This window comes from Coturnix japonica, chromosome 3 (assembly GCF_054131305.1).
Source record: "Coturnix japonica strain WE chromosome 3, WE-NBRP24, whole genome shotgun sequence".
Taxonomy (NCBI): Eukaryota; Metazoa; Chordata; class Aves; order Galliformes; family Phasianidae; genus Coturnix; species Coturnix japonica.
Window position 1 is genome coordinate 3,691,309 of NC_140665.1, and position 19,100 is coordinate 3,710,408.

Below are 19,100 nucleotides of genomic sequence, written 5' to 3' on the forward strand. Positions count from 1 at the left end.
TTTGCAAACACATTTAGGAGCTAACATGGCCACCCAGCCCCCTTCTTCTTGCTCCTTGGGGCAAGGTGTGAGGAAAAAAAGGACTGAAAATGTGCCATGGCTTCTGCCATCACGGCCTAGTTGCTGTCACGGCCTAGTCACTGTCATGGACACCAGGGCAGGCTGACCTACAGGCCGCCCTCCTAGAAACACACCTGAAAAACACCCCCAAACCAAAGGCATCGTTTTGATATGATGTATTTATATTTACATGGTACATTTTAAAGCAATAGCTACACTGATCATACATATTAGAAACAATAAAAAAAGAAGTTAAGAACTAAAATGTACATCATACACTTGTATATATATTTTTTACACAGAGGTAAAAAGGCTTATAAAAATCAATACAACAGGGTTTTAACTTTTAGTATATAGATACAATAATGATGAGGCTTCAGGCACTTTAATTTGTTAATGTGAGCGATAGCTTGAAAAAAAAAAACAACAAACCGAACCAACCCAAACATTTTTTCATGACAGAAAACAAATTTGGTTAATGTTTGGTTACCACAGATACAAAAATAAAATCTGAATAATTTCTCTCGAATGATTGATGTCAGTATTGCAAAGCTGACTGGGAGAACGCTACACACTGTTCAGCAGCAGTGTGGAAAGTAAGGAGGAATATTTACAAAAAGACACCCATTTTCTATCATTGTGCCCTTACACCACTGCTTTCACAAACCAAATAACACGCGCGGCAAAAATCTACAAGTAGTACAAAAACCCAACAGGGAAAGAGGGAGGAAGAAGGAGGGAGGAAAAAACTGAAGAAAAAAAATTTAATAATAACAAGGGAGGGTTTATTTTTATTTTTTAATTATTATTATTTTTTATTTCTGGACATACAGAAAGGCTTGGAGTATGTCTGCTTTACTTAAATAAATAGGGGCACTTCAAGATCGGACAAAAAACTGTAAGATCTTTTTTTTTTTTTGTAGTGTTGTGCTTTATAGAGAGAAGATCTTACAGATGTTTGTTTGCAAGAAACAACTCCGAGAACTGAAATAAAAGGAAAAGGTTGTTCCATAAACTAGTTCTCGAGGCTGGCTTGATGTTTACTAGACACCATTGAGAGATTTGTCAACTGCTATTAGGCACAAAATATTTATATTTCATTCAGCAAACCCAGACGCATCACCGAGAGTTTAACACTCCATCCCTTTTGCATTATCATTCTTTTTCTTTTCCAACCAAAAGATCCCCAGCAACTGCTACAAATTAAGCCTACCGAACTCTATAGTGTATAAGCACGTTGCATACTTAGTTCATGATCTACTAAAAAGCTGTGATTAACTCTCAGAGGAACCGTTGGGACATTCCAACAAGAACGAAAAATGGCAAGCGTTCCTTTTACATTTATTTGGCAAAAAGAAAAAAGAAAAACAAAATCCTCTCTTTTAAGACTGATGTCAATGTGCAATAGAGGGAGGGAAAGGACATGCGCTCACTGGCAATTTACTGCAGAAAGAAATTATGGCAGGAACAGCAGTGCCAGCTTTGACAAGCCAATCCCTAGCTGCCTCAAAGTATTCGGATTGTACTATGCTAGTTAGAACTCACTGCGCTAAATCTTTTTTTTTTTTTTTTTAATTTTTTCAATAAAAATTATTTGGCTATTCCTGTAATATATTAGAAAAATACTCTTTTTTGTTTTTTTTTTCCCCTCCCCCCACCCCCCCACAGCTAATTACAAGCCTTGTACACAAGACAACGTGACATGTAAAAAAAGAAATAATAATTAAAATAATTTTATCCCGCTGTATGCACCGTATGCATCCACTCGATAAATCTGGGTGGTGAAACAGGGAGGGGAAAGTGAGGGAGACACTTCGGTCTGGCTCCTGCAAAGACTCCTGTGATTAATCCTATACATGCTGGTTGCATATGCATTACTTTGGACATCTGTGAGCATCCGGAGAATCAGAACCGTAGGTCAGGAAATGAAAGCGGTGGTTAACATCCTCGCTTTGGATTTTTGACATCTGTTTAGATTGCTAAATGTAGTTTCTACTGTGAACACGTGTGTTCTTGTGCTCACGTATACTGAAAGAAATAAACAAATACTGTTTTCTGTATAATCCACCACTTGCAGCATTTCCCCAGAATTGCTGTGGATTACAATAGTGCTTTTGACATTGCATTGTTAATAATTCTTTGCATAACAACAACTTTCCTCATCTGGAACTGTAGTGTTTTGTACTCAAATCATTACATGGCTGTCTAAAGAAAAAGTTCCCTTCTTTTGGGCAGAACTCGGAAAACACAGTTTTATTTTTCCAAGGTTATTTAGGGAAAAAAGAAAACACTAACATTTAAAGTTTCCCTTTCAAGTAGTGGTCTGAAATGATTACAGGTAAGGAGAACTACCAGATTCTCAATGGTTATGTGACTATGGTAACTGAGCTTTGCTTTCCGTTCATAGAGCTTTAAGAACAGAGAAATAATTTAAGATGTTTGCTGAAGGAAATGATGATGGACTCTAGAAGAGAAACTGCAGCTTACATGGCTATTTTGGCTTTGGAAAACAGGACAAAAAAATAAAAACCAAAACAAAAGAAAACCAGCAACAGAAATACTGTGTTGTGGTACAAGTTTGTTACTAGCACGCCTTCCATACGCACAATAACTTGACAGCAAGTTAAAATATCTTCCAAGTGAGATCTCATTCACTATACCACCCCGCTTAGAGAAATGCCAAAACCTGCTAACGCACTGATGGTACCGTGTGAGCAGAGGCAAGACGGACACAACCTGGAGATGTTCTACAATCCACCACCATTTAAAGCAGTTCTTAAACTCATTTTAACTGAAAAAAAAAAATAATATAAACATGTACAAGACAGTCTGTTTGATTACAGATTAATAATACAAAAGTCTATGCTGTACGTTAGTTAGTTAGAACACTTGATGAGCAAATCAATGCAGTGTGAGCCCCAGACGATCAAATGTAAGATGATCCAAACTGGTGGTTTCTGGATGCTGCTGGGCACAGTGGCTGCATCAAAATAAGTGATCTCAATGCTCTGAAACCAATGTGTTCCCCGAACTACAGGAAAAACATAACACACCGAACTCACTTGTAGTCATCCAGCAGCTTTGTGTTTTCCACCACAGCACCTGCACATGACCCCACAGTGGTAACAAGCCCGAAGCGGCAAGTAACAGCACATACATGGAGCAATGAAAGACAAGGCGATAAGGGCCATCCACCGGAGGCAAAACATTTCATCACTGGTGTCACACGAACAAGGATCTGTAAAGTCTCCTTCTGGATCGGACATACAGTGATAGAGCATAGTGTCTGCGCACCACATACAGCTCACTCGATGGATGCAAGTCTTGATGCGGTCTGGAGCATCCTGGCATTGACCCCGTTTGTTCTCTTCATGATTGAACATGTCCCTGCAGTACACGCACCGTGACCTCTCACCATCTTCCTTCCGTCTGGGCTTGAATTTGACAGGTTGAGTCTTTATCACAGCACCCTTGATATCTTCACCCAGGTCAAAGTCTGAGTTGTCTACGTAAGGATAAGTGTACTCGTGTTTTGAGGACTCGCTTTTGGCAAAACGTACGTAGGAGTCCATGTCATCAGGATCGAAGTTCTTTCCTCGTGCTGGGGCATGGCGATAGTCCTCATATCCAGTCATCCAAATCTTTTCCCGAGGATTGATGCGTACGATTTCTTCATCGTCATCTGGAAAGTTGACGTGCCGGTAGGATCGTGGTACTGACTGTAGAAGCAGGGATGGAGATAAAGAGGGAAAAAAGATTAATAAACTGTTTGAGTGTAGAAATGAAAAATAATGGAATGGCTTAGGTTGGAAGGGACCTTAAAGGTCATCGAGCTCCAACCCACCTGTTGAGGGCAGGGCTGCCCCTCACCAGCTTAGGCTGCCCAAGGCCCCATCCAACCTCACCTCGAACACCTCCAGGGATTCAGGGGCATCCAAAGCTTCTCTGGGCAGTATGTGCCAGCACCTCACCACACTCTGAGAGAAAGATTTTCCCCTAACATCTAATTTAAATCTCCCTTCTTTTTGTTTAAAACTATTCCCCCTTGTCCTATCACTAACAGACCATGTAAAAAGTCATTCTCCCTCTTGGTTGTGAGCTCCTTTTAAGTACAGGAAAGACCTGACATTTTAAATCAGTGTAAACATATGCTTATTTTAATAATTAGATACCACTTAAAGCTAAAGTTGTCAGAGATGGAGAAAGGAGTGGGGACTTTCTGAGTGTTTTTGGTGGTGGGGGCAACCATATGCTGTGAGGACTTATCTAACTATGATAAAGACAGCCCCTTGTGTCCTAAGGGTGAAAAGTGCCTTACTTGTTCTAGGTGGTAGTGGTCAGAGGTGTAATGGTCATGAAGGTGCCCACGAGTGCAAATTCTTCGATTTTCACAGGATGCTGGAGAAGCCAGAGTTCGCACAGGCTGTTCCCTTTTCTGAGAGGAGTTGGAGGAGCTATCTGTTGCGTTCTGTTAGAGATGGAAAGGGGAAATAAAACTTGTAATACGTCCAGTTGTTACAGCACGCCGTCTTAAAAGAGACGTTTTGCTACTCACTGACTTTGCACACACCTGCGGTACTGGCAACACCTGATGGCAGGCGGCTTCATCAGGTTTCACATAAAACTCTTGAAAGAAGCAGGTTTGTTGCCAGGCCATAAAACACGTTGCCACACAAGTGGAAAAATTAAGTATACCACAGCCCACCGGTGACATATTCACTAACACCACTCATACACAGTTGGCACATTATTTGTTGTACTAGGCACTGCACAGTGGTGAATGGTCACACTGGAAGCTACCTCTGAAGCACACATTTAAACTCCTTCAAACGATGCTGTCTTTTATGTCCTGATGTGCACTCAGGACTGCAGAAATTCTGGTGTTTTTGACTTCAGGAATACTGTAAAGTCAAAAAACTTCTTTCAACATTCTTCTCCAAATGGTGAATTCCAGTTCATTGCAGGCAACTTAAATACTCAGATTTCCTTTAAAAGTTTTAGGGCTTTTCCTCTCCTTTTGTCACTAATCTTTAATGTACAATGAACGTTACTTGTATTTTTATACATTCCGGCCTCACCATGCTCACCTTCTTTAGGTTTGTTAATTGTACTGCTCCACAACAATGATTATGAAAGGGCAAAACACCACGTAATAACATGGTGTTGCCGATACATGCAGCTTCTTAACATATTTATTTATCTTCCTGCAGAAATGCACAGCAGGATAACCCAATCTTAGCCACCCCCTCTTCACAGCCCTTCCTTCCCATCAACATCTGCCTCTGAAGAGCATCAAGACAGACAGTGAACAAAATAGGAGGCATTACTTTCGGATGCAACCTTTGTATTTTATATCCAATATCCAGACGTTCAGGCCCATTAATGCTTTCCATTGATTGTTTAGACTTTTTTACTTCACCACAAATATCAAAGGGCAGCTGTTAAGCAACCCCCCCATCCCCCCCACACTGATGGCTCCTTTTGCCCATGGACAGAAAAGCTGTAACATGACATATTCCAAAAACACTGGTGCCACAAACGAAGAAAAATCTCCAACCCTTTTCAACTAGCAACCCATGCTGCAGCTAAGGCAAGCCCAATGGAGAGGTTCCCATTTGCCACAACACCAGGTGGAGATACAAACTCAACAGGGAAAGGTGGTTATATCAACAATGGCAGAAGACTGGCTTTACCTGAAAAACCTTCTCTCTAAATATTATTCTTCTAAATATTATTTTTCAATGAATCTTACTGAACATGTCTCTTAATCCAAGAAGACAAAAACAGTCACTGTGGCTATTTGTTTATTCTCAAAACAACTCTTTGCAAGACGCTGCCCAAAGGTGAACACACCTTCAAGCATTACAACACAAAATATTTGTCGACCCACTTTGACTCGTATAGCACTGAACTGCCACCTTATTTTGTCGAAAGCAAATACACAGATCTGTTTGCAGTGTGATGTGAAGTCAGACTGTGTTATCTGAGAAGTAAAACAAGCAGGATGAGTTTTGAATGGCTGACCCACCCTTTGTGAACTGACTTTTAATTCATGTGAGGCTGTTGTGGTTTTTTTTCCCCCCTATTATTTTAAAATCATGTATTTAGAGTTAGAATAAGCCTTAAGTTAAACTAATAACACCTACAAAGTGCAACTGCACTGGAGTTCATTTTTTACTAGATGTAGGCATTCACACCTGGGGTTTGAGCTAAGTTTTGTGCCTGTAACTTCAAGTCCTACTATATCTAGCACTTTCTGGAGACGCCTCAAGACAAAACTAGCAGCTTCTACAAGCAAGTTCTTCAAAATAATATCAAGCTTCCAGGCTATTTTGAAAACCTTTCAAGAGTTAGGATTTAGTTACAGCCCCCTCCTACAAGTACTTTTCTGCAGCACTGCGTGTGGTGCAGACTTGGACGCAGAGCTTTAATTTCAGCTTCTTAGAACAGAATGGCAAATGCCCTGTATTGCAGGTAGTTTTGCCCTATAGCATTCTCTTGAAGTTAAACTTTGCCATGAGCCAAGAAGGAAGAAGGACTTAGCATGGTGCTGTGCCAGCAGGACCCTTCAGTGGAAATGCAGCAGAGCCCTGCTGGGACAAGCCTTTGTGGGTATGCTCCAGCTACACTGTGGGCGCTCGTGGTGAACAGAAAGAAGCCTGGGAAACTCACTCAACTGGAGTAGGTGGCATATGTTGGCCTGCAACCCTCTTGTCTGCTAGATGGAAAGAAGTCCTGAACTGGATATAACTGCTGGATAATCTTAGTGAGACAGCTGGGGGCTATAACCAGCCCCCACAGAGCATGCTGTGTGCTAAGTGCATGTGTGGCTCCATGAGGAAAGCCATATTTCTGCAAGAGGCAATTGGAAGAAAGGCTGGAGTGATTTGTATCATGCTGGATCATTATCTACCCTTTGCTCCACGCCTTCATCTGCTTCAGAGCCAGCAGGGCAACTGAGCCTCTCCTCCACATGTGTCAACATGGCTACAAAACCTGTTTGCAGCATACCAAAGAAGCTGTGGCTCAGGCCTCTGCTTTAACCATATTAAAAATTGCTTCACTTCCACATTCAATGTCCTCAGATTAGAGGGGCAGTGTTCCAATGCAAACATTTGCTCTGAGCACCAAGAAAGGTAGAAAGATATCCAAGCCTAATTCTCTGTTCACTCTTCCATAAAAAAGTCTGCACTGCCTGCAGGTTGACAAGGCTGAAGGCAACTGGTTGCAGGGTTATCTTGCTGACTCTGCTGAAATCAGCACTGCTGCCTTCCAAAAAGGTCCCTCACCAAACTTTGGTAGAAGAAAAAAGAAGGCCCTCAACACTTATGAATGAATGGCTTGAAGAACGAGAAGGTCATGGACGAAGCCCCCAGATCTCCATCTGCGCCAGTGAGCTTACTCATAAATAAGCTGAAGATACACGATGATAAAACCTTCTCATGATAGTTAAGTTATTCAGAGTAGTAAAAATGAAAGCTGACCCTGAAAACTTGCTTGAGAATCTTATATTGCTAAAGGACCAGATGTTAAACAACAACAAACTCTAATTGCCACTAATATGCAATCTAACAGGAACACCTTGATCTGCCATGTACAGTGATGTATTCTGAAGTAACTACTGCTGCTGAGAAAACAGATCTCGGGGTTAAAACAAGCAGCTCCATAACAGCTCATCAGCAGATTAAAATAATAATTAAAAAAAACAAACAAACAAGAAGCACTGAAATCTTCGTAAGGGTATTGCCACCATGGCAAAGCTCCCAGGGCAATAGCCAGGACAGTGAGATACATGGTTTCTGAATACTGGCTAATTAGAGAGGTTGGCTCTCTCCACCCTGGAAAAGAGATAATGGAAGGAAATGTAAAGATGGGAAAGAAGAAGTCTATAGAATTGCGAGTCCCATGTGGAAGGAGAGTAGGAAGTGATTATTAGTCTCACATCCTCTGGAAGAGAACACAAGACATTCATTGGAACGTGCTCAGATAAGGTTCAGACAGAAGCAAGGACTTGAAATAAATCCCATAGTTACAGTGTGGTTCAAGAAGCCATACAGAAGCTCTCAGAAGAAAGTAAGTGACCAAGAATCAAAGGTAAGATGCTCAAGCCCTGAAAGCTGTGGTGCTCCCTTTACTACTCAACTGTAACTGAATTTGAACTCGGTGACTGGTAAAAGTCAGACTCAACCTCAAGGGAAAGGACTTCAGCTGTGATAGGAGCAGAACATAATTCCTGTCCCATACAACAAGACTGTGTTGGCTAAGATTTTCTGGTACCACCACAGCAGTGAAAATCTGGGGGAAGATGACAGAGGGGAAGACATTAGGGGTTTTCAGCAGGTCACCCAAATACAACACATTTGCTTACAGGAATAAATCTAGAAAGCACACAGTCTCCAGAGTCAGGCTATTTCACTGATGGAAAAACATGTCCAAACCATTGGTCTCTAAGAGAAATGCTGTCTTCCTCTAAAGCCTGTTGAAACCAATCTGGCTCCACTGTTTTGTTTTTTTTTTGAGAGAAAAAACTATTGAAAACATGCCCAGTAGCCACAGAAGAGAAATGAACCCAAACCTAAAGCAGTTGGAACAGTGAGTCCACAAAGAAACTCCGTTTCAACATGCCCTCGATGCTCAATTAGCAAATTCTGTGCGGCACGTACTGGAGCATTGCGATTGCTATGGTGGCTGCAAAGTCTTGTGGTTTTGCTGCTCGGATAACAAAATCATTAATCATGGCCATAATAGTAATTTTATAAAACCTGCGCTGCACATTTCCTTTTGCAAGTGAGCTGAACGAATCTGAGAGAGCACAAGTACTGCATGTGTGATATGGCTGCTGTGAGAAAAAACACTGCATTTCTACATGCAAATGCTTGTACTGTGATCATTAAAACGAAAGAAAGAAGCGTCCCTGGTCCCTCTTTCCCTCTCACAATTTAAGAAGTGACTCATTCAATTTAAAAAACCTAGTCATTAGTGCAGAAGATTACGTTAATAATTTACTGCAGTTTACTTCTCATTTAAATGGATTTGTTACACAAGAACAGCCGGCTAATCAGGTGCCTAAGTAACATTCTGAGATAAGTATCGATCATAAATACTGATGAGAAAGAAAAAAAGCTTTCCCCTTCCCCAGCTACTGATCTGGATGGATCACATTGCCTCCAAGAGCTTCATGGAACAGTTTCACTTTGTACAGTGCAATATCCAGGGTGACAAGGAAAAAGAATGGTTCATCACCAAATTATGAAGCAGCTCGTCAGAAATCAGTTGCCTGAGGGAATTTATGAGAGTTCCGCTGCTTGCAGCTTCCACAAATGCCCTCAGCCAACTACAGCAAGTTTGCTGTCAAGAATAATTGCTGGTCAAACAAGACGGTTTGTTCTTTCGCTAGGATTTTTACAGCTACAAGAGATGGCGATGGGGAATAGAAGCATCACAGCGTTGAACATGTCGTTTTGCAAGTAATGGCTCTGAACTGAAAATCTGTGCCAGCTTGGCCTTTCTGAGGCATGAGTTGTCTATGAGCTAATCTGTTCTCTATTGCACAGACTGCTCTGCAGCAGGTCTGCTTGCTGAATCATTCCCACCCGAGGGGTTCTGAATGCAGCCCACGTGGAAACACAGAACGTGGTGGGTCTCATCTTCACCAAGGCAGACACTTCAGCAGCACAACCTCCCCACTGCAGCTCCTGCTTTCATTGTGAGAAGCCTGTGCGTGCTGAAGAGGAGACACTTGCCATCTCACATCCCCAGGAAAACAAGCCCCACTCAGTCACCAAGTCACAGCTTGAGGATGAGCCTGGAAAACAGGGAAGCAGCCCGCTGTTTGCCTGCTCTGCCTTGGTACAATTGCTCACGTGCCCCAGTGCTATCATGCACAGCCCTCCCCATTCACTGGAAAAAGGGAAAACACAGCTGCACTATCATTAGGGAAAGGAAAAATGATAAAAGTCCACGGGATGGTAAAGAGAGCCAAAGTTACAGACCTGTGCTTGAAGCTGAGGTTTATCTGCAGAGCCTCCACTGTTTATGAACTTTGCAAAGAGGAAGTCTGAGAGCTATTCTGGATGCACGGCAAAGAAACCTCCACTTTTCCAAAGAAATTAAGATAAAATGCGGTCTCTCAGAACTCCCTTAATCTAATCATGCAAGACCAATTCTTTCCTCTCCCTTCTAGCTTTCATTCTTAAGCCTAAAGAGACAGAGCACTTCTGCGTGTCACAGAGAGGGGAGGATCAAAACTCAGTTCCTGTCTTAATGCCTACTCTCTCTATTCAAGAGAGCTAGAAAAGGATTTCCATTTCTCCGTTCGCTAGATATGCTCTGTGTATTTAAAGGCAGACGCTTTACTGCTACCTTTATTTTTTTTTTAACTTTCATGGTTATGGCTCTCAGTGCCAGAAACATCCCAGTGGCTGCACTGCCTTAAGTCAGCAAAACCTGGAGGAGCATTTACAAGGATTCTGTGCACGAGATCATCTCTGTTAAGCTCGTGCTAAAGCCGCTCTTGGCATTGCCGGTCAGCTCGGCGTGCTCCACAGATGTGGTTTAGCAACTCGCTGAGAGGCCTGAAATGAACACAAGCGAATCAAACACAGCTAAAACGATAAAGCAATCAGATGTGCTATGGGAAAAACCCTGGGGAGACTTTTGCATTTAGCTGCTCACCAGTGATACAAGGCACCAGACACAGCTCTGCAAAGGCAGAGCCTGCGGAAGCTCAGGAAGGACTACAGCCACACAGCACCTACAGGACATCTCCTTCCCATATGGAATCTCTCACCTTGCCCTTAACTCCACCACTGAGCTGATGTACCACGCCATGTCTTTGCATCAGCTACTTACTCCAAAGTGAAAAGCAGAATGTGACAAGAGAAAAGCTCAGACCAAGGCAGCCCTACCTCACAGCAGGATGCAGACCTGGATAGAGCAGATCACTGCCTTGATTCATTACTGTGCAGCTCCCAGCTCCTCCCTGAAGTTTTCAGTTTTTGACATGCTATCAGCATGGCTGCCATTAATTAGGGAAGCACTGGCTCCCTGTTTTCAGGTGCTAGAAGGGAATTTATCGCAGCCAGCACTGCCAAAAAGGTTTTCCTTCAGAAGGCTGATGTGGATGCTAGGAAATAAAGGAACGAAGCTTGGCTGGTGGGTGTTAAGCAGCACACACAGAGGATGGTGAGAGCCTGTGCAGCTCCAGGGGCAGCCAGGAACAGATGGCACCACATAACTTAGCACTGAGTCCCAGCTCCTCTGTGCAGAAACTCCCAGGTAGGGGGAAAATAAAGGGATATGCTGACAAAAATGAGATTAGCTGCAAGAACTGGAGCCTCTGGTCTCATAATTCGCATCTTTGCTATGTACAGATGAAACAATGCAGCCTCCAAGTTCATAGGCACGCTGCTCCTGTGTAACACACTCAGATGCAAACAGAGAGGAAAAACAGTTGAATGCAGACTTCCCACAGCAGATGGATATGGTATCTTAAGAAGTCAGTTAGGGGTCATTTATTCACACAGTTCTGAGCATCCACGTTATTTTAGCTGGAATCCATCACTAAAATAGAACCCAACAGCTGATGCAAACTTTAAAAACACCCTCTTCGCATGCACTGTAAATATGTCAGGCTCTGCTTAAAAATGCAGTGGCACTTACTGACTTTTGCCTTCCCTTCTCCTTGCAAACGGAACCAGAGACAGATGAACTGCCCGCTGTAATCACTTCTGATTTAATTTTCATAAAATATTTACAAGATGCAGGGAAAGCAGACCTTTGGCAAAACACATTAGGCAGGTGAGGGGAGGGAACGCAGCTATTTAGATACAGTTGTTTATAATGTATCTCCACGCCAAGCAGAGCTCCACAATGAGCTCCCAGGGCTTTTGCATTCTTAGTTAAAACCAGCACAAGCCTGGGGGTGTGGGCAGCGTCATGATGCAGACTGTTGCTTTAAAGGAGCAATCATTCTTGGAGCCTCGTGTAAGAGCAAACTGCATTGTTTAGCTTTCCCAAACTCCTCCTTTCTCTTTGTGAGCTCTCCAAGAAAACGTAATAAATAAATAACTAAATTCAGAGGACAAAACCAAATTATGGTTAGACTTAGCAAAAGTTGGGTGCACGCTCCAAGTGGCCCCAACTCTCTACATTGATTTATTTTTTTTCTCTTTTCTTGATTTTTTTGCCCATACCCATTGCATGAGACAATGGGATTCCAACCCCATCTGCCTGTGTTCAAAATGCACTGTGTGGAAATCACAGCCCTTCTTCCAAAGACTGGTGCTGAGATTCCTATCAGCCCCACTCAGCCACCAGTACAAAAAGTGCCTGGAGAAGCAAAGTGTGGGGAGTCTCACCAGCTCTTCAGGCTGTTTTCCACCAGCTGCTCTACAGAGCATCAAAAAATCCACTGGCGGTGCAGGATTGACACGAGCAGGGTGCTGGAAGTCTGGTCCAGCCAAGAGCTTCTCTGGCCCTGCAGGAGCTAAAACACTGGGAAAGGATTAATTTTCTTTTATAGGGACAGTTCTGGGGTCACTTCCCTGTGCTGGCAAACAGGAGGAGCCTCACATCGCTCTGCCAGCTTTGCAGCAGCCAACTGGAGTTGTGTTCCTTGCCAGCAGTTTTGGGTCTGATGCTCAAGTTTTGGGGAACCAAATAGGCTTCCTTTGGGTTTCTTGCTTCAAATTGAGTCCCTCACCTATGCTCCCCTACACAGTGCTAAAGAAATGACTGAGGAACCAAAGCCGAACAAAAGCAAGGCCAAAATCAGAGGCCAGAGACTCATTTTGCAAAGCTGCACTGCAAAATCTTCCCATTAAACGCCTGCTTCACCCTGACCACCGCACAGCACCGACAGGAAACACATGTGGCCCAGATGTGGTACAGGTTGGGCTGTTTGTGTGTTCCTGTCCCCAAAGGCCAAATCTCAACACACTCGCTGCCCTTCTGGATGGCACAGCAGCCTGCACACTTCTCCTTTACTTCTTGGGAGAATTAGAAGGGAACGTGCTCATAAACAGCTTCATACTTTAACTCATCACATAGCTGCAGTATATTACCATGAAGCCAAATTAATTCTTTGGAAAACAAACACTCAGCTGGCTGAATGCAAGTGCAAAGTGATGCTGCAACACGCTCAGAGCAAGAACTCATTAGCTACAAACTACAGTTGGCAGTACACTGCTCCATTCACCTTCAGACAACAAATCCTACAGGCAGGTTGCTGATACCCTTCCCGTCCAGAAGCCTCCAAGGACCATATATTACAAGGAAACAGGCTTTTGGAAGCTGGGAGATCACTTAAGTGAAATCAAGCCTGGTAATGTGCAACACAAGAATTAAAGCAAGGATAATGCTGAAAGAGCTGGTACACTTAAATATGCCACCCGCCCCATCATCATTAAGCATGGGGAAAAGAAGAAAGGAGTGCTAAAACCAGAAAGAAACAAAAATCTCCCCTGTAAACACTTGACCAAGGGAAAAGGAGCAAGTTGAACATGAGGATCCCTGACTGGTGCACCAACTGTAACACAAGTTCTGGCAAGATGCAGCTAAAAGGAAACTTCCATTGTAGGAGAAGATCACATTTCGGTTTCCTGCAGGATATATCCAAATCCCAGTGCAGAACCAACTACGTTTGTAAATGGGAATGGGATGGAGCCAGAAAACACACTATAAAAACAGAACTTAAGAGAAAGGATTGCGACAAAGGAATTGCTTACCCTCAGCAAAGGAGCTTGACACATCCACATCGCCACTCTAATTAGCTACAGAGAACTACAGGACAGAAAGGCTCAAGGGAGCGCGACACAGATATTATCTGCTTAATAATCTGTTGCTGAACAACGGATGCTGTTTGCCAGTCTTCACACACATGTCCCAAATTGCAGGGGCTGTGTGCAGGCTGTGATTCACTGAAGGGACTGCTTCCTCCAGCCAGAACTGCTGGAGCAACAGGTCACCTTGCAAGGTGTGTGGGTACCTGTGGGGGAAAACAACCAGCCTGATACAGGTTGAGATAAAGAGGAGATAAAGAAAGAAAAAAGGAGATAAAAAAACTGTCTTAAAGACTCAGTGCATTTGAGAATCGCATTGAACTGCACATTTCTGGTCTGAGAAAGCTTTACCCCTTAAAGACTGACCTGAGAGCAAGACGTAATGCAATAAAAACAATACGGCAATGCAGAAATTGAGAAGTCCTCTGTCCCCCTTCCCTTCTTTCAAAGGAAGCTATCTACTATCTACTGCTTATCTCTCCTATCAGCTCATCTAAGCTTTTCATTTACATACTGTGAACCTGCAAGATATGTAAGAATAATCAGATCATATGTATAGAGTATCTTGACAACTTCTGTGAGGTGGGCAGTCATCACTTCTGTGTGGCTTTGAACTACTGAAGAAAACAGCAGCTGCCCTTCCAGGTGACATCTCTGTCTCAGGTATCTGATCACTGTAGCAAGCAGAACTTGCTTGTATTTGTAGAACAAATAGAAATAAATGGGTTAATTTCCAGCATCACTTAAAAGAAACTGGAGGACCTGAAGGAAAGGGGGAAGCACACCACTATGAAGACCTGTCAACCAGAGAAAAACTCCCCACTTGATTCTCCCTACAGAAAACCTATCTGAGTGCTACTGTTCCCACTGACCAACATAAACTCACCCAACGTCAACTTGAGGAAAAGAGGGGTAAAAAATGTTGTGGCGAGGCAGGGGTCAGCCCCTTCTCCCAGGTTAACAGTGATAGGATGAGAGAGAATGGCTTTAAGTTGTGCCAGGGGAGGCTGAAGTTGGATATTAGGAAAGATTTCTTCTCAGAACGAGTGGTAATACATTGGAACAGCTGCCCTGGGAAATGGTGGAGTCACCACCCATGGAGCTCTTCAAGGGCAGATGTAGCACTGAAGGACATGGGTTAGTGGGCATGGTGAGGATGCACTGATGGTTGGACTTGATGGCCTTAGTGGTCTTCTCCAACCTTCATAATTCTCTGATTCTATATATATATATTTAATCTCAACTGGAATAGCTGTGCTTTACAACATCAGCTCCAAGCCCAGAGGATATGGCTAGAAGCATGGAACCCTTGTCATCTGGGCACTGCTAAGCAAGAATACCACAGGTAGTGCCACTTGACTATATTGCTGTGATGGGTCCCAGTCACTCTGCTTGGCCTTATAGAGCAATCAATGCTGCCTTGCTTGCAGTGACAGCCTAAGCACTGTACCCCACCACTACCATCCAGAGCTCCGCCGCTCCAAAAGCAGCTTTCCTTTCTGTTACTGTATCTTAGCTTCAAGAAAAAGGAAATTGAAGGCTCTTGCTGCTTCTCAATCCCAAGTGCAGCTCATGAAAGGAATAAATCTTTCAATTCAGTGCTTCTCTACACTCAGCAACATCATTTTCCATGGGAGGGTAGGATGAGGGATGCTCCAGCCTCACAGAGAACTCAAAAATGCACTAGTGTAGCTATCCAAAGTAACTGGGCTGGGTCTCTATGCGTGTACTTTAAAGAAAATGAGTTACAGTCATTCTTTAAAAGAACCATCTGAATATGAAACAACCAAGCCAGCAAGAAAAGTTAGATTTAGTGTTTATCTAACTAACGTAAATCTTATAAATTTTAATAGTGAGGCTGTAACACACTTGAGGCCCACATGGGAGATGAAAGTAGGGAAAAGGTTTCATGGAAAGGCAGCAGGGAGAAATCTGTTTTTTTAATTATGAAACCAGAAGAGATGCGAGGAGAGCTGTAATGTTAACATCTGCCACAACCCGTACCGCCAGCATCGTGTCTGTCCCAGCAATGAACGCCAGCAGCATCCAAGCTGTGGGACAAGCTTCCTGGCTCCAGCATCCCTGAGCAACAGAGGAACATCTTTGTGTTGAGGAAAGGGGTGTGAGGGGTGTGGGGCTGCCCTGAATACATGGCTCTGTGGGGGAAGTCTACATCTGGAGACTGCGGGTATGGATCCTAGCAGCAGGATGCTGGCTACCCACAGGAGAGAGAAAACGACGCGCAGACTTGGTAGCAGCAAGGTATGGCCATATCCCGAGTGAAGAAAGAGAGCATCTGCCCTGTTCTGCTTCTGGAGAAAGGAGGCAAGTGAGCTTTTAGCCAGGATTTTGGAAATCTGCATGAGAAGCAGTGGATTGAGACTAGATGTCTATGAACCAAAGCCTGTAGCTCAGCCACGCTTTTCTAGATCATCTGCAAAAGTCTGAATGTCTCACTTTCAACAAACACTAGGATTTCTAAAATCACTGTTAATTACAGGAAACAGCTATCTTTGTAAAAGGATTGTGAAACACAGCAAGGTTGGTTTTCTTTGTGTTTTCTTTTTTCTCCCATCCCTGTTAAACCAAAGGAGGACTGCAGTCGTTTTTAGGTTCCCAAAGCAGAGCGGACACAGGAGCCATAGTTCCTCCTGCCAGTGGGAGTCTTGTCTTTAGCACTAAAGCAGGCACAGTGCTGCCCATTTATCTGAAAAACACATGAGTAGCAATTCAGCTGCACTGGCCATAGGGTTTCAGAACGAACACCTCTGTTTTTTTGGATGGGTTGCTAAAAAGAGATTGTTTCAGGCACTCTGCAGACTCTGGAAGACATTGACCTTTCTTTCCTTGGACTCACTTCACATTTTTCACTTCATGGTCATGTGGGATTATTATCTGTAATTGAAAGTAAAAGTGTAGATTAAGGAAAAAATCTGCAGAAGAACTCAATTATACAGCAAATTCTGCGGCCGAGGATCTAGAGAATTATTCCATCCTTATTAAATGGTATTTGCAAAGTGAATGTTAATTAAAGAAGTCTGAAGATGCAAGCTGGATGGATGAAGACAAACAGAACAATCTCAGCCTGCTGCAAAGACAATGCTTCCCCCAGCAGGGACGGAGCGGATGGCTAGTCTTACTCAGATTGCATCTCTTGAGAGGACGATTTATAATGTACAAGACAGGCGAAATTTATTTGCTAACATATGGAAAACATTTATGCGCTCTACTGAGGATCTGGAATTAAAGAAACACAACTATGTACTGTTAAACTTCTAAATGGAGATTTCAGTTCAGAAATTAGTGTTTTTCCCCCCCAAAGTCAGTGACATTTACTTCCATATACCTCAGCTTTCTGCTCCCTTAGGTAGGGCTCTAAGAACAGAGGGCTGTACTGATTTCTTTCATCACTACGGATCTAAAGCACAGCGGAGTTATCGAATGGCAGAGCCCTGTTTTTAAAGATGCAATCCACGCTTCAGAACGATGGCCAGGGAGCGTGCACTATAAAGAAGGGGCATAAGGGTACCGCTGCCCGAGCTGCAGCACTGATCTGCAAAGCCACTTCCAATTTTGGACCGCAGCTGTTGAACAGATTGCAACATCTTCTTCAAGGAGAGGCAGGACCTTGCAGCAAGGACTGGAGGCAGCGGCTGGGATTTTCAGAGATGCGTAAATGACTGCTTAAATGACTCAATCATGCAGATGCTTCTGAAAATTCTGCCGCACGCAGTCAAGTTTATTCATCCATGTGTGGGAGAGGGGGAGGACTGCAAGGATTTTAATAACTACCTTAGGAAATAAAAAGAGCAAATGTGCTTTCTCTTTAAAACAGAGTGAAAAACCAAACCCTAAAAGATCTATTGCTGTGGCGTTTACAAGAGAGCTGCAATAAACATTTTCTGGGCAAGGAGGACCAACTGGACTATCATATATATGTTTAAAAGGAGTGTAAAGAAAGAATGAAACAGAAGGGTAAAAATAATAAAACACAAACCAACCCCCAAAAAACACTACACATTAATTTCTTCCAGTCTAAAAGCCCTACGCGCTTGGGTGTGTTATTTCTGGCTTATGCAGATCTCAGGCTCCACCATCATCTACCAGGATTCCCAGATAAACGGCAAGCCAAGAACTTCAAAGAACTTTACTACAGTGAAAGGAGAGATTCAGCCCAACAAAGCCAAAAAAAAAAAAAGATCTCCTTTGCTCTTTCTGCAGGCTGCTTTTCACTGCATTTCTGTGCCTCACCCAGTGAGAGCTGGCACGTGGATGCCCATGCAAGGTGTGTTTCAGGGAGCATCCTCACCCTGACAAGTACAGTAGTGCCCCGCTTTGGGGACGAAACAGCACAAACTGGTAAACTGGCCTGGCTCCAGCGGGGCCTCCCCCAGCTCTGTGCCTATAAATCACCCCTGGCAGGTAGCTGGGAAGCAGCTGCTAATGATGGGTTTGCTGCCGAGCACAGGAAGTCACCTTTTAACCCTGACTGCTGTTTGCCTCTGGAGCCATGACAAAAGGACTGGCCAGATGACGTGCCAGCAGCTGGGTTGGAGCACTGCACAAAGCCCTGTCCAGCGCCAGCCCACTTGGGCCTCAAAGACACCTTTTGGCTGGATGGATGGTACTTCTCCCCACCCTCGGCCCTGCCCTGCTCCCCCCGTAGGTGCAGAGGGGTGTCCTAGAGGAAAGGACCTGAATGAGGACGTCCCACCTGGCAGCCCACCCCCACCTGCACCACACAACGAGCACATTTATCGTGTAAGGAAGGGGGGTTGTGAGTAGAGCCAGGTAAATAAGCGTAATAAAACAAAGTATTCATTGTGAGCGTTGTTTTTTCAGTACACAGAATATCCGCGATCAGATTACAATTTCATCTGACATGGTCACTGTTTCGGTTGTGTTTTTTTTTTCTTCCCTCCTCCTTTTCAAAGCGTTTGAGTGCAGCAGGGACAGTAGGTGCTCCTGTTTCAAAAAAGCTCCAAAACACATTTTGGACATGACCATAAATTCAATATGAGCAACTCACTCCTCCTTCAGCCACCGCTGGCTGGGTAGCTCGTGTCAATGAACTTTCTACCTTCACATACACACAGGACGCCTTCAAGGTTGACTTTTGTTCCCCATAATAAAGGTAATATTTCAGAACTTCATTTCCTTGACTGCACACCTAAGACGCAGCTACCTACTTTATTTTTGTATGGAGAAGAAGCACTCAGACCATGGCGTGTTAAACTGGAGGGACATTATTTGCTCACT

At 43.6% G+C, this 19,100-nt stretch overlaps 1 protein-coding gene across 3 annotated transcripts in view; it reads right to left on the reverse strand.

Annotated features, from left to right (window-relative positions):
* Positions 1-221: 221 nt before the first annotated feature.
* SPRED2 (sprouty related EVH1 domain containing 2) overlaps positions 222-19,100 on the reverse strand; it is a 49,460-nt gene continuing 30,581 nt past the window's right edge. For all 3 annotated transcript variants that reach the window (XM_015856534.3, XM_085542398.1, XM_015856535.3), the window contains exons 5-6: positions 4,379-4,528; positions 222-3,779 (exon numbers count right to left, since the gene is read on the reverse strand). In XM_015856534.3, the coding sequence (XP_015712020.1) occupies positions 3,129-3,779; positions 4,379-4,528 (801 nt within the window). In that variant the 3' untranslated portion in view covers positions 222-3,128. The remainder of the gene's footprint in view (positions 3,780-4,378; positions 4,529-19,100) is intronic.